This window comes from Sebastes fasciatus, chromosome 6 (genome assembly GCF_043250625.1).
Source record: "Sebastes fasciatus isolate fSebFas1 chromosome 6, fSebFas1.pri, whole genome shotgun sequence".
In the NCBI taxonomy this organism is placed as follows: Eukaryota; Metazoa; Chordata; class Actinopteri; order Perciformes; family Sebastidae; genus Sebastes; species Sebastes fasciatus.
The window spans coordinates 31395441-31411478 of NC_133800.1; the positions used below are offsets into that span (position 1 = coordinate 31395441).

At 43.6% G+C, this 16038-nt stretch overlaps 1 protein-coding gene across 1 annotated transcript; it reads right to left on the minus strand.

The window, feature by feature from the left end:
• Positions 1–1524: 1524 nt before the first annotated feature.
• snx18a (sorting nexin 18a) lies at positions 1525–16038 on the minus strand. Its single transcript, XM_074639233.1, has 2 exons — positions 14149–16038; positions 1525–2914 (listed from the first exon to the last, which is right to left on the minus strand). The coding sequence occupies exons 1-2, from the start codon at positions 15689–15691 to the stop codon at positions 2661–2663; spliced, it is 1797 nt and encodes a 598-aa protein (XP_074495334.1). The 5' UTR covers positions 15692–16038; the 3' UTR covers positions 1525–2660.

The following is a 16038-nucleotide window of genomic DNA, read 5'->3' on the forward strand; positions in this document are numbered from 1 at the left end:
GACGTGGACGGGGAGAATCAGACCATCTGTCCGAGGTGAACGTGTTATCTCCAATAAGCCGTGCTCTGCATCTTGGTTATCTTGGTTATCTTGGTTATAGGTGGTGGAGATGACAGCTAATGAAAAACCCTCCCAGCTATTTTTGACCTTTTCCTGTTGACTACGTGTTCACTGTCATACGCTCTGGCACTCTTAACAGTGGCCAGATGTCCCAGATGCCTGGACGGGCTCTGCGCTGTCAGCAGATATGAGCACTGAGTGTGAGCTTAGCATGAAACACTGACACGGCACACCGGTCCTCCAGGGATGCTGCCAAGGAAACCTGCAGAGCCGCACACTTTAAGTCTATAGTGCGAATGTCTGAGGCGTTTTAAAGTACCATTAAAAGGCAAATTAACCCGTCAGCACATACAGAGTTTTTATTGTCTTTTCCCCCAGTTGTTCAGTATTCAGGCTCATACTCTGGACTGAAGTGATCAACAAAAGATGAGTTATACCAGATTTAGTAGTTCTCTATACGATATTCAGAGCATTAATATAGCAGCATATATAAAGATATAGAGGAGTAATGTCTACCTGAGCAGAAAATGAAGTTGCTCTCTCTCTGTGTGTGCAACATGTTCTCATCATAACTCATCACATACTGACGCTTTGTCAGGCCCCACAGACTCACTTTTTCCGTCACACTAAACACGTGCTTAACGAGTCCTAGGTGTCACATTTCAGTCGTAGTAAACACGTGCTTAATGTTGTGAATTAAACAAAAACACGTGCTTAGGCTTTGGCAACAAAAGCACTTAGTTAGGTTTAGGATAAAACAACATAGTTGGGCTTTAAACTACTACATTTGTACAGTGAAAATGTGACTGGACGTTGTGAACACAGGACATGAACAAACAGCTGATTGTAATGTGAAAGTGAAACGTAACACACGGGACAGGGACAACGGTTTCCTGGATGAAAGCCTTGTGCTGTTGGGCCCATCCACCACCACTCCCGCCCGCCTGGTGCGTGTGTCTTTTCGCTCTTTAAACTATGTCACCACAGCACTTCCCCTGTGCGTTTGTATTGACATGGATGGGTTTACATTGTAGTCAAAGGAAAGCCTGGTGCAAAAAGGCATTCTTGTGCGGCAGTATCGAACGGCGACGGACGTGACAAAGCGTTGGTATTTGACGCCCTGGGAATGAGAACGGGCTAGTGTGTTGTAATCCGAGTTTCTCTGTGCTTTGTTGACATCGCCGGGCCGGCTGCGCATGCCTTTTAGTGTATGCCTGTGCATGTGAGCGTGCCCCACTGGCTAGCTCACGGCCACCACTCTGCACTGCTCTCATACGGCGGTTACAACTGTCATCCCGACCGACGGCGCCGTTGCAGAAGCGTAGCACCCAACCTCTTGTTCCCCCCCCCCAGGTTAACACTGTTAGCTCTGTCAGCAGTGTTGCCTTTACAATAGAAATGCTCCCAATCTTGCATTTAACACCTTTAAAGTACTTGACAAAACACACAGGACCAACCAACAGCTTTCTGTGAAGGAGGAATTTATTTCTGCTTCTATATTAATCTCTTCATGATGCAACCAACATCATAAAGGTTAAAAACAGCAGTACAGTTGAACTGTCTAGAAGTGGGCTATTAAAAAGACTGCATTATTAAAACAGGCGAGGAACCCTCTACCTCTCTAACAGCCTGCCTCTGAATACTACCCCAAATATATAAGCCTGAAAACCAACGTTTTGTCGACACAAATTCATGTATCTGGCAGAGCAAGTGTCCATCATCCTTGTCCCTTAAATCAGCAGCGGTGCTGGCTGTGCCCTGTGTAAGGCGTGGGCTCCTGTTGTCAAAGCAGGTAATCCTCTCTTGATCCTGATTTTGTCACGCTGTGAGTGTTGAAAATCCATCCTTGGGTCACAATATTATCTCCCGTGAAAGACGCCGCCCTCTCTCAAAGCACAGTGATCTTTTCTTTTTTTCAAAGACTACAAAATTTGTAGCTTTGTAAAAACAGATAGAATATATTTCTACATATACAGTATATAAAGCTTTTTTTTTAAGTAACTAGTAAGAAAAATGACCAGAGAGAGACGTTGTAATCAGAAGGCACAGCGAGACAGCGGCGGAGACTGTAAACATTATCGTCCTGTGTGTGTCCAAGGAAACAGAAACCAGGAAGTGTTTCCAGAAGGCAGTGTGTTCGCCACCGGAGCATCGCTGCTCCTACATTTATAAACAGTGTTGTAAGGCTAAAAACACTTCATGTATGAGATCTTGCACCGGGTGTGTTCGCAGCAGCAGATACAGGTTCTCCCTCTGCAGATAATAACATTGATTGTATTCACCCTCCCACCAGACCAAGTGGTGCACCATCATTATCATTGATTCTCATTAAATCTATAAGTTTGTATTACAAGTCGGCTTTAACTTCATTAAATTACCTCTCTTAAACATCCAGTCAACACGCAGAGAAACCTGGATTTGGTTGAAATGTCGTTATTACTGGAGCGTCATCACCTTGAATGTCCCTCCCTGCTGGTTGAACAGCATTCACCAGTACGTGCTACTGGTTCTTGTTTGCCACAACTCCACTGACTGGCCGAGAGAGGAGGTGCACGATCATTGATCGCCAAGGTCTAAAACCGACGGAGACAAGCGGTCCGTTAGGCGTCGTCGTATTTCTGCAGAGCCTCCTCCAGCTTGCCTGTGATCTTTTGGAAGAAGGCGATCTGCTGCTGCAGGTAGTGCTGCATCTGGGCCTTGAAGTCGCGCACGCGGATCTGGTGGAAGTGCTGGATCTCGGCCAGCGTGGCGCAGGAGATGATGTTGCAGCGCTCGTCGATGCCGTCCGCCTGCGCCCGGTCCATCTTGCCCTCCTCCACGTGCTTCTGGCTCTCTTTCACCTTCGTCAGGGCTCCTGTTTGGGGACGAGAGGGCAAAAATAGTAATGAAGATTTATCTTGTTGAAAGAGCTTCATGAGATCCAGTGCATGCTCTCCAAATGGAAAACACCCACGCCATTTATTTATCAATGTTCAATCATCCAGATACTATTTTAACCAGTGTGGGAAAACAGCCCGCAGCTAACCCTAACCCTTAAGAGACTAGTTGTATGTACTTAAATATTTAACTCATCAAACAGTCACCTGACCTTCAGACTCTTTCACAGGAAAGTGAATTATTAATCTCAATATTCTTTGCTATTAAGATTCGAGAGCGCAGCTTGACAGTGAATTTATAACTTGAAGGAACTGGCTGAAAATAGTTGATGAACAGTTTGTTCCCTGAGAACCGGAGCCACGTCTGCGTCTGTAGTTGGGGAATGTGAGGCGGCCCGACTCTAAAAAATATCTATTACATTAAGTCACTTGAAAAGCCTTTTCTAAACAACCATTTAAGGGGATTTTGCTGGCAGTTTGATACCATCTAATAATGATTGTTGGCAATGTCAAGGACTTAATTCAGTATGAACGTGGGCAACTGCCAACTGAATGTGAACAAGTCTGATTTGTAAGACTCCATTTATGCTGAGGTCACGGTTAAGTAATTTACCATTTGCTAGGAATGAAATGAGTCTCAACTTACATTTTTCATACTAATACTGCTACAAGAACGATGCTGTTTCTTTATTTCTATGTCTTCTACATGGATCATCACCTAGTGGGGCTGCTGACTTTCTGCAGCTTTCTGCAGCTCTAGCCTCAGTTGTTTAGCATGATATCATGTACGTAGCCATCAAGAACATATTCAAAGACTTCTCTTACAGGATTTCACGGTATAAAACAAGTCAAATGGAAACATTAAAAAGTAACTCAGAGACAGTGTTTTCATCAGTGGTCAACTTTGGGGCCTGAAAAGTGAAGCCAAAGCAGAAGTGCCTTAAACTTGCATTCCTTAAACCTTTCAGTGTGTTTTCAGTTCATGAAAGTTAATTATAACCTTTTTGGTTGACTAAGAATGTCTTATTCAGTGTTCTGTTATACTTAAATCTACCTGTGACTCGTGTTACTTCTGGTTGCAAAAAAACAAGATGACGACGACGGCTTAAAACCAAGTGTGATGACGTTTGATTCTAAAACAGTCATTTTGTGGTTATTGATGAGTTTCAATTGTTCTTTGAGTTTAGCTGTCGGACATTGCTTTGATGACTAATTTAAATAAACCATGATAAGTGTAGATGGCACCTCTACTATGCATCTAACAAGAAACTATACCTTGCATCAAAATAAATAATTCCAGCACATCACACTCATACTGAGAGTTTCCACTCTGCAAGGAAGAAGAGCGACTCGCTGTTGTCACTGTGGTGGGCACCTGTGGCACAGTTGAGACATGATGGTTTACAAACCTCCCATTTTTCACACGTATCAACCGTCACTGCTGCTCCCCTCTTTAGAAAAAAAACTCTGCAGAGTTTTGTTTGCTGCAGAATCAGCCCTCAGCCATAATGGTGCCAAGACAAGAAATTAGCCTAAAAGGTCCAGACAGATGGAGTCGGATGGGAGCAGAAGGCCGGGTCAAAACACCAGGAGCAGATGACAGATGACTTATCAAACTGCTGACATTTTCTGAACGAGTAAAGGAAGAGATGTCACGAGCAATGAGTATTGAGTTGAAACGCAAGAGAAACTGACAGGACATAACCTTCTGTCTGATCTCACTACTTAAACATGTTTACATGTCACAGCTGGAGTCAAAGAAAGAAACGTCTCTTTGGGCTGTGACATGAATGCTAATGTTTGTGTGCTTAGTGTTTTTCTTAGAATTTGTGCTTGTCAAAAATGATTTCCAGATTTTTTACTTGATTTGTCGGCCAAAGAAGTTCAATTTGAAAGACGTGTTTCCCCTTTTTTTAAATGACCTTTGCATCCCTTGCAGCAGAAGCAGGTGGTAAAGCCAGAAGCCTCGTTAGAAAATTGTGATTTTTCAACGTTTTTACAGACCAAAGAATTAATCGAGAAAATATTTAGCAGATGAATTGATAATTAAAATAATCATAGTGGTAGCCCTGACATGTTTTACACATAGACTGTATATAAGAAGTGGATGTAGTCTACGTGATGTCACCCATTGGTTTGCGGACTGACGTTTTGAAGCCATTTTGGCCGTCGCCATCCTGTTTTTTTAACACGAGAGGGTACAACCAAACGCTGATTAAGACGCCCTAAAGCATCCCCTGCTTTATGGTCTATTTGACTCTAAATGGGACCATAATTTACTAAATGAACATCATGCTGTATTGAAGAAGACTTGAAACTAGCGATTGAGACCATAAACTCATGTTTACAATGTTTACTGAGGTAATAAATCAAGTGAGAAGTAGGCTCATTTTTTCATTGACTTCTATACAATCAGACTTCTCATTGCAACCAGAGGAGTCGCCCCCTGCTGGCTGTTAGAGATAATGCAGGTTTAAGGCACTTCAGCATTGGCTTCACTTCTCAGTGAAGTTGCCCATTGGTTGTACATGAAACTTGATCTGTCCTTGTCCCTTGTTAATGTGGCTGACTCAATACTTCAGAATACAGAAACCAACACTCTCAACGTACTCTAAGCAGGTTTGATGTTATAGAGTGTTAACACAGACATATTGTAAATCGTACAAAACGTCACAGACAACATGTAGCGCAACTCCACACATGGCATAACCAGCTGAGAGACAATGTCATCTCTGAGTGTTGGCTTTAGGGCGGCGTGTGAAGGTGCGATATGTGTCCTTAAGGCATGCAGCGAGACTTCCTGTAATGGGATGTCATGGGATTTTCTCATCAGTATGTGGGCTTAGTCACCACCGGAAAACTTGAAAGTCTGATTCAGCCTACTTGTTTCCTGAAATGTGAGACCACAGAAGACTTGCTGACCTGACCCTGCACTCTTTTGGCTTCTGTCTACCCTTAAAGTTCACAGAAATGCCTTACGACTTCCTTTATTCCTTTATTTCTCTGTCTCTCTCTCTCTCTCTCTCTCTCTCTCTCTTCAACTCTCACCCCTAGACATGTAAGGCTATACTGTTCACACAGAGCAAAGAATTATGTCGACAAAATCCCCCCACAAAGTCTGCCCAGTTTGCCCTCTGGCTGTAGTCCCCTCAGCTGCAGTTTAACCCAAATCTTTAAAATGCCTTTAATGCACAACAGACTGAACATGACAGAAAGACAGGCAGAGATAACACGGGGGTGGAAAAGAGAGAGAGAGACAGGAACAAACACAGCTGTCCAAAGACTTAAATGCCAATCCCAAAGGTGTTTACTGTACCTTGAAGGTCTCTGGCTTCCTGTGTTTTAAAAGCCCACTAATGGACTAAGATAGGAATAATTGTTACCATGGAGACTTTATGAGAAAAGCAAGAGTTCAGTCATAGACGATGGTGTCCGCAAACTGTAACATACAGAAAGCCACATCGGTTTCACAGCTGCTGCAGGTAATCTTTGCAGGACTGCTGCAAAAACAGAACTACCAATAAGATACTGAGTGATGAACTTGCTGAATATTTTGTCATTGAATCGACTGTTTAATCTATGAAAAGTAAGAATATAGTGGAAAATGTGCATCACAATTTCTCCGAGATCAAGTCTTCAAAATACGTGTTTTTAGTCCAAAACCTGAAGATATTTCATTTACTGTCATAAGTCATCCACAGTGCAGGCTGTTCTCATACACCGTTTGTAGCTATACTTACGAAATGTAATACACTGTAATTCGTATGTAATCCACGTAATCGTTCAACAGGAAGTATAAAGAGCGGAAAATGCCGTGTAGGAAGGAGGTCGTGGTGGATGGGTGGGTCAAAAACTCCGCAGTTTGCCCAGGAGGCTGCTGGTCGTACCCCGTGTGAAACCAGAAGTCAACGTTGATTTATTTGTCACGTCACTTCCGGAGTTTTAAAGCTTGAGTGAAGATACTGGTATCATATGAAACTAAAAAAAACTAATAATCTAATGATATAATCCTGTTAATCACATGCAGTTTGGGGCAAGTCATAGTCAAGTCAGCACACTGACACACTGACAGCTGTTGTTGCTTGTTGGGCTTCAGTTTGCCATGTTATGATTTGAGCGTATTTTTTATGCTAAATGCAGTACCTGTGAGGGTTTCTGGACAATATTTGTCATCATTTTGTGTTGTTAATTGATTTCCAATAATAAATATATACATACTTTTGAATAAAGCAGCATATTTGCCCACTCCCATGTTGAGAAGAGTATTAAATACTTGACAAATCTCCCTTTAAGGTACATTTGGAAAGATAAAAATGTGCGAATAATCATGATTAACTACGGACAATGATGCGATTAATTGCGATTACATATTTGAATCGATTGACAACCCTAGTTTTATTGCATCTGATGTCTTGTTGCACAACTTCTGCCATCTTTGCTGTCCCAGGTTCCTGGTACTGAATGACTGATAGAAAAATACTGGACACCTCCAGTATTTGAGATACATAATGATGTTGTTGTGTTAATATATGGAGATATACGTAGAGCTACTGATTACTGTCCAACCCCAGCATCACCTACAGTGATTAATGAGGTCTGTAGCATACTGCATTGTCACGCTATGAATAAGAAAACACCGTGATGAGCGCCTCTGAAGAAATCCTCCCTGGGTATACAGAGGTGGCATCAAGCCCTCCTGGACTCATCGGAGGCAGCCGCTTCAGCTCTTACGTAATCCCTGGTTACACAACACCGGGCTACCGCGAGCCTGTGACCTGAACAACCAGCGGCAATCCCCATCTCATCACTCCGCCTCCTCTTCGGCCGCCCAATTCGTGCATCAGAGGACCTTTAAATGGGCTGTAACAACACATCACACAGACCTGCAGCGTTTGCACAGAAGGCGTGTCAGCTGGAAGGCTGACTCAGCAGGAAAACATGACATCGTTGTAAATCGGTGCTTTCCCTAAATTGCCTGGCATTGTTTTATCACTTCACGTGGTGATAAAACTGTGATGAGATCAGACTATATAGTGATGTGCTCAATAGATAAAAGTAACAAGGGAAAGAGGGCACATAAATAAATGAGGATAAAGTAGGCCACGCCAAAAAGCTTTTCACCAACTTAATTAACTTAATCTTAATTCATCACAGATCAGGCTTTAGCTTTCTTTCCTTTGTGGTCTGTGTGCAGTCGATGCTTGAAAGCAATGTATGTAAATGTGATTGAGGATGTTGCTCTTTTGCATTTGAATTCATTAACGTGTGCTCCTCCCGGAAAATAGTCTGTTTACTTAGTCTGATGAAGACTTGACATTAAGGCTGTCAATCGATTAAAATAGTTAATCACGATTAATCGCAAATCAATCACACATTTTTTATCTGTTCAAAATGTACCTTTACAGGAGATTTGTCAAGTATTTAATACTCTTATCAACATGGGGGTGGGAAAATATGCTGCTTTATGCAAACGTATGTATATATTTATTATTGGAAATCAATTAGCAACACAAAACAATGACAAATATTGTCCAGAAACCCTCACAGGTACTGCATTTAACATAAAAAATATGCTCAAATCATAACATGGCAAACTGCAGCCCAACAGGCAACAACAGCTGTCAGTGTGTCAGTGTGCTGACTTGACTATGACTTGCCCCAAACTGCATGTGATTATCATAAAGTGGGCATGTCTGTAAAGGGGAGACTCGTGGGTACCCATATAACCCATTTACATTCACATATCTTGAGGTCAGAGGTCAAGGGACCCCTTTGAAAATGACCATGACAGATTTTCCTCACCACAATTTAGTATAAGTTTGGAGCGTTATTTAACCTCATCGCTACAAGCTAGTATGATATGGTTGGTACCAATGGATTCATTAGGTTTTCTAGTTTCAGATGATGCCAGTATCTTCAATCTAGCTTTAAAACTGAGCCCACTCCAACCTAAAAATCACAAGTTGCGTTAATGTGTTAAAGAAATTAGTGGCGTTAAAACAAATTTGGGTTAACGCGTTATTATCTCATTAACTTTGACAGCCCTGCTTGATATAAGAGTGTTTTTATCTACTGAATAAAAACACTATTTGCAAGTGGGTGGTGCTCTATTATTTTAGCTAAATTGATAACATGCCCTGGTCTAAAGTCAACTACAAGCTTTTCCTCTAAGAAACACTGCAGGCAAGATCAATATTATCCCACTAAGTAATTGTTTGAACAGGAACTTACAGCAGCATGACAGGTTGTATTTAATATTCACTTGACAAATAGATGATGTGAGCTGTGATAAAAAGAGAGACATGTGTTTCACCTCTACATACTGTAAGCTGCTGGGACATTTTTAGACCCCATGTATGTGGTCAAATGTTAGAATATTCAGTTACGCCCCCACTTGTTGAGCTTCAAGGTTCTTCACTTGCAAAAATGCGTACCTTCTATGGTAATCGGCTATCTTTGGTAAACAGTAAACAGTGAGCGTTTTTGCAACCCTTCCTCTTTCTCAAGAGCCTGAAATAAGAAGAAACAACAAAACCTTGTCCGAAACTGATATTGTGTCGAGGCCACAGTTGAGTATCAGATCAGGACAAAAATAAAAAGCTACAAAAATAATGGGAAGCTCAATAAGTTTCTGAAAGTGACGCCAGATATGATGTCGATATCATGAGCTAATATTGTCCCAGTCAAGCTCCACGCTAATGACTAATGGGGCCCCTGAAGAGGTGGCGATCAATACGGTGATGTTTAGCGTCCCAGCTCACATTTCACTGGTCACCTCCGAGGGGACGAATAAAAAGCCGCCTGGTGTCTGCGGTCCTAATGAGACAGATATAGAGAGGGAGCTAAAAATGGAGTTGCATTGTTGATAAGCAATGCTTTGACAGGTTTCTCCTAAAGAGAGCAACAGGGATATGACTGCAAGAGATAGCCTCTTAAACAGGGGGACAACGACCACTTTCAGAGCTGCTACCGTTACCATTTGACTTTCTGACTGACCTCAACTCTTGATTAACGCTCCACCAACGCATGCATACAGCTCTGTTGAGTCCCAGCTGACCTACTTGGCCGCAGTGAGTTTCTGTGCGACCACTTGTGTTGCGGAAATGTGCACTCTAGTCTGTGACAACAGAGGATGTGGCCTAGCCCCTCACCAGGTGTCTAACTGCAATAAAGCTCGCTTCATAACCGAAGAATAGCACTTGTGGACATTTCCTGCACACGTTGATCAGGAAAGGCGTGTTAGAACCGAGGATAGACGTACACGGGGATGGAAAAAGGAAGTGGTTTTATTAAATATATGAGATGCAGAGAGAAAGGAAAAGGTAGACAAACTCAGTGCAGGTCCATGTTTAAGCTCCCATTTGCACATTATTGTCTTCACACAATGATATGCAAATGAAATTCATTGTTTACGGCTTCATTAAAAACTACCTATTCTTACTAATTACAGTCATTTCACTGCAGCGTTAACAGTCCTCAAGAGCTGCATGATTCTATAAAACCTTAGAGGTGAGTCGACTTTAGAGCGTGAATGTCAAGTACCTTTGCAGAGGGTTATTTGCATTTAACGCTCCCTGGAAACATGACGGCGATTTGAGTAACAAGCAGCCATTCAGCTGTCATGAGCGAGGGAACTTTTAAAAATATTTAATGTAATGCAGGCACATTAACTGCTCCGATATATCACTGTCACTACCATGCGGCATAATAAAGGTTTATAGCCTCTTGCAGAGACCAGCAGGCCTCGTAGTATGAGTGGTTACACAAAGATTCGACTTGCACTTTTTTAACCGTGTTTTTGTCTTTTAATTTTCCTATAAATAGAAATAGATTAGGAATACACTCTTCAGTTGCATAATGATTAAAGGGTAACTTTGGTATTTTTGAACCTGGACCCTATTTTCCCATGTTTTTGTGTCTAACAGACTAATAGTGACAACAATTACTGAAGTTGGTCCAGTATTGAGGGAGAACGCTGTAGACGTCAGCTGCTCACGGGCTACAATATGGTGCTATTGGGGCAAGCTGGCGCCGCCCATTTACGTCCACTAAAAGTGCTTGTTTTTGTCATGACAGGCTCTGATTGTTATGGAAAGAGTCTCGCTCAAGGAGAAGTCTTATTCTGAAATCTGGCGAAGTGACATGTTGCCGGAAGACGACGGTGGAATAGTGGAATACATCCATGGTGGAAACGTGAGTGTTTGTTGTGTTGGGAGTACAGAAAGCGTAGCTGAGTGTTATCTATAAGATTTTCAATGTTATGGCTGAATATTTAGAGGATTTCCACAATGTGGATGAGGTCTTTGAATCCGATGGCCACCCGTATTTATTTCACAACGAGACTTCTTATCCCTCAATACTGGAACAATTTCAGAAATTGTTGTCCCCATTCATCACTTAGAGACAAAAACATGGGAAAATAGGATCCAGGTTGAAAAGTACTAAAATTACCCTTTAAGGTTGAAAGGAATGCGCGCATGAAGAAAAAAAACAAGCTCAACCGGACTCAAAATAAACAGAGGAACTAAACAGCCTCAGTCCACTAAAAACAAGATGTGATCAAAGTAATTTGGGATTCAATAAACTGCACACGGCTCTCCTTTCATCTGCTGCAGCCCGGACTCTCCCCTCAGCTTTGTTTCCCAGTCTCCCAGTGTAGTGAGGCCCCCCCCCAGTTTCTCTACCATCTTTTCTCAACACCGTACCCGCAACAAGGTCTTTCCATGTGTGGTATCACATCAGAGTTTCTTATCTGGGGTATTAGGCTGGGCTTATCACACCAGACTATTTAAATGGCTGTGTCACCTTATTTGGGCTGTGTGCGGCCTACGTGGCAAACTGGATTTGAGCTGACTGGGAAGTTTGTGTCCCAGTGCAGCCTAAACACAGTCTGTCCTGTTTCCCCCCAGTGTTGTCTATTGTGGGCTGAATGGGCCCAGTGTTTGTAGGGAGGGGGGTTGAAGTGATAAACAAGATGTCAACAGGCAAGGATCCATGTTTGTACCTGGTAAATTAAATCCTGGACACCACAGGGGAATCTGACTGGAGGATGAAAAGATTACTTTCCCATCCTTCATGTGATTTAAGTAAGTTAGAGCACAGGGACTGAACATAATGCATGCAATGAGAAGGATTAGTTTATCCTCTATATAGGCCCATCTCCTATATGGTGTCCTATATGGCTCAGTTTCAGGTAGGGGGTTTTCAGTTTCCAGTTGGCAGTGATTGTAAAGATTTCATGGAGGAGGAGCAGCTAGTTCCCTTTAGGTTATCATCGTCTCTTTCCCCTCAGAAGGAAGCAATTGTGCCACATTCCCCCCCACATATGGTAAACAGCAGCGAGAGCTTCGCTCAATTGCTACAGCGCTGTGCCTCTTGCATAACAGCGTTGCCTCTCATCATAGTGACATTTCGCCACACAATGAGAACAATCATCGGGGTATAAGGTCATGTAGGAGGACGGCCTAGATTAGTCTAACATTGACTTTCTGTGGACAATCATTTATGAGGGATTCAGCTGCAAAATGTTATTTTTGCGTCAAGCCAGGTAGGATATTCTCCATCTCCAGAGCACTAATAGATAATACTACTATGTATGCAACATCCCGTAATGGAACATCAGACACAGCCAAACGGGTGCCGCCCACTTGATTCAGCAGGTGTGACAAACAGAGGCAGCAGCATGTAGACCGATTCTCAAATGCAAACACTGCCTATTTGTTTTGCAAAGTGACATATGTGTAACCTGCCGTCTGCTGTCAACAAGTCTGACACTTAAAACCGCCCGAAACAAATAGCGTTGTTTATCTTTTCACAGCCAGCAAACACACGCATTTCTTTGCTTTAGAACATGTTGATTGAACCTCGGCCAAACTTGTCGTAGAAAGTAATCAGATTTATGATCCCACATGTACCATTATGTTATATTTTATATGTGTATAGGCTATGTGGTGGACTTTAAATTGACTGTAACACTGGGGTTATGAAGTTTTTAATGAGATTTTTCTCTTAGTGTTCCGGGACATGAATTGTGTCTATCCTTTAGCCTACATATCACCTTTGTTCAGTATAGTTTTGGGTTTATGCTGACTAATCTTATTGTCTTTTGTCTAATTTTGCAATAATACTAGTCTTTAATAACAGTCTAGAAGGAATGTAACTAAACATTAAAAGGATCAGTGTGTAACATTTCAGGGGATCTATTAGCAGAAATGGAATATAATATTCACAACTATGTTTTCATTAGTGTTTAATCACTGTTGTGTTTCCGTTAGCTTAGAATGAACCCTTCATATCTACATAGAGAGCGGGTCCTCTTCACAGAGTCAGCTATGTTGCTCTGACATGTTTTTACAGTAACACAGCCAAACACTGGCTGTAGCGAGAGTCTTTTGCGTTCTTACGTTACCTGAAGGCCACCGTAGTTCTCTGACACGCTTGTGAAACTGCGGTAACATGAGCCGCAAAGTGCAAAACCGTGGTACCGCCAGCTGCTGTCTCACTTCCGTTGCTCCTAAAGTAGTGTTATTATGGTAAGGATGAGCTTTGAGCGAGGCGAACAGCGTTGGTTGGTTGCAATCTGCAGCCACACCACTAGATGCCGCCAAATCCTACACACTGCATCTTTAAGATAAGCGAACGGAGTTACCATGGCTTTGCATTCGGCGGAAAAGTCAATTGTTGGTTCCATTGTAACATCAGCGCCCGGCAGCAAAGCTACGCTTCCGTCATTTTGGACTGAAAGCCACTATCGGACACCAGTAAAACGTCCGCTTACAAAGTGCCGTGCAAAAGTAAAACAAAATTATTTCTATTCTATTGTCATATTCTACCCAAATGGCCTGTGTTGAACAATAAAATATTATGAATGTAATAAGTGTTTTAAGTCCAAAATGGCGGCAGCAGCTGTTTGGTCTCTTTGCTTCTACACTGTTTGGCGTAGAGGTGCTCAGTTGGTTGCAATCTGCAACCACACCACTAGATGCCACCAAATCCTACACACTGTACCTTTAATGTATAATCATAGTGTCCTCAGTCTACTTTTACAATAATACTAGTCTTTAATAATAGTTTAGAATAAATATAACTGAACATGTAAGTGTCCTGATGTCAAAAGACATAAAAATAATAATAATGTGACTACTGAGAGGCTCCTGTGAAAGCAACCTTATACAAAACGATAAATCAGAGTGTGACAGTGTTGTTAATTTACCTTTCTGGACATGGATGATGTCTGGGTAGTTGGCCAGGTGTCCTTGGTATAGAGCTAACAAATCCATGATGGGATCCAGATCCTTTCTGGGCTGCTCAGCAAAACACTCTCCGATGGCTTCGTAGGCCTCCCCGGTGAAGGAGATGGCCTGGTTGAGTCCAACAGAGTACGCCTGCTGGTCCATCTCAAAGGCTTGGCTCAGGACCTTGAATGAAAACCCCACTTTCTGATACTCCTTCTTAAAGCCGGTGATCTGCTTGCGTGCGAACTCGTTGGCGGTGGCGTTGAGCTGCAGGGCGCTGTCGTCCATCCTTTTGGTGAAAGCTTTGAACCCGTCTATCTTGCTCTCGACCTCCTGGAAGTCGAGCGGCGCTGCGGGGGTGCTGATGGTGAGGAAGAAGTTGGCGCCGACCATCTCGTCCTTCTCCGCCTTCCTCTTGCCCTGCTTCCAGGCCTTCTCGTCCGTGCTGTTGCAGGTGAGGAAGTGCTGGAAGACGTCGCACTTTGCCAGGACAGGGTGGCTGGTCATGTGGTTCATCCACCATATGAGGCCTTTCCTCCTCTTGGAGATGAAGTCCTCCTCGAAGCGCCCCGTGGCCTGCTTCTCTGGGATGTGTGGCACCGAAATAACAGGAAACTTCTCCACCAGCCGGGCGTACAGCCAGTCAAAGTGCTTGTACCTCCTGTTCACTTGGTTCTGAGTGTGGGTGGGTGTCAGCTTATAGGCGATGTAGCTCTTCATGCCCTTGAATTTGGTCTGTTTAGTGGGGTCGTCGATCGTGCAAGCGAACGGGTACGGGTTCTCCTGCCACTCTGGACCAAACTGACCCATCACAACACAGATCTTATCCCCATCTTTCACAAAACCCGCAGCCTCCCCGAGCACAAACGCCTCTCCTCCTGACTTCACAAAGGTTGAGAACCTGTTCAGGTTTCTACTAACCGTAGCAGAGCTCTTTGCTTGCTGTGCATTACCTCTTGCCATTGAGGATGTCGACACTCTATAAGTGGATGGCCCATTGCCTTCAAAGTCATGATACCTTCCTCCAGCAGTGCCTGGCTCATCTGCAACAGTAGAGCTGTCATCCCAGTCATCATCCCAGTCATCATCACTCCCTGGGCTGGGCTGCTGGTAGGTTTGCTGAGGAGGAGGAGGTTGTGTTGGGGCTGTGAAAGAGGCGAAACTAGGAGCAGAAGGTTTAGAAAAGTTCTCAACTTTACTCTGAGGCTTGTTAGAGCCATCAAAACCTCCAGGTGGGATGTTGGCGTATCTGGAGTCTGGATAAGTGTCCCCAGATGTGCTGCTGCAGCTGTTGTTGTTGAGCAGCGTGGTGGAGGTGGTGGTGGAGGATTTGGCGTCGTTCCTCAGGATCTCCACGTAGGACGCCGGGAACAGTCCTCTCTCTCCTTTGCTGTTCGTCCCCTCCAACCAGCCGTCGATGTCCTGCTCGCTGTGCAGAGTTAACACCTCGTTCTCCTTCACAGACACCTCTCCGGGGTTTTCAGAGCTGAAGTCGTACAGCGCTCTGGCTCTGAGCGCCATGATTCACCCAGCAGCTGGAGGAGAAGAGGGGTAACTTGTGTCTGGCTGGCCGGGAGAGGAGTGGAGCGCAGCGGGCAGCCAGGCTAGCTCAGCCCGGCTGGAACTATTACTCTGCAAACTCCTTCAACTTCTCGCAGTGTGAGAAAAATGAATATCCCTCTCTGCAGGATCCAAACCTGAGAGGAAACTGTTTTAAATCCAGCGTGTGAATCTGCAGTGAAGGTATTTTTCTGCTACAACAGTAATCTGCTCCTCCAGTCAGTCTCCCTCCGATCCCAGCCGGACGCGTCTGCCTTCACCACCGCTGAGCTGCAGAGCAACACAACAGAGCAGCACGACGAGCAGGC

What these genes read in the sequence shown, in the direction of transcription:
- snx18a (XM_074639233.1), bottom strand. Translation starts at nt 15,691, where the DNA reads ATGGCGCTCAGAGCCAGAGCGCTGTACGACTTCAGCTCTGAAAACCCC. An exon ending in CATCATCCATGTCCAGAAAG is followed by an intron (nt 2,915 to 14,148) that starts GTAAATTAACAA and finishes GTCCCCAAACAG; the next exon opens with GAGCCCTGACGAAGGTGAAA.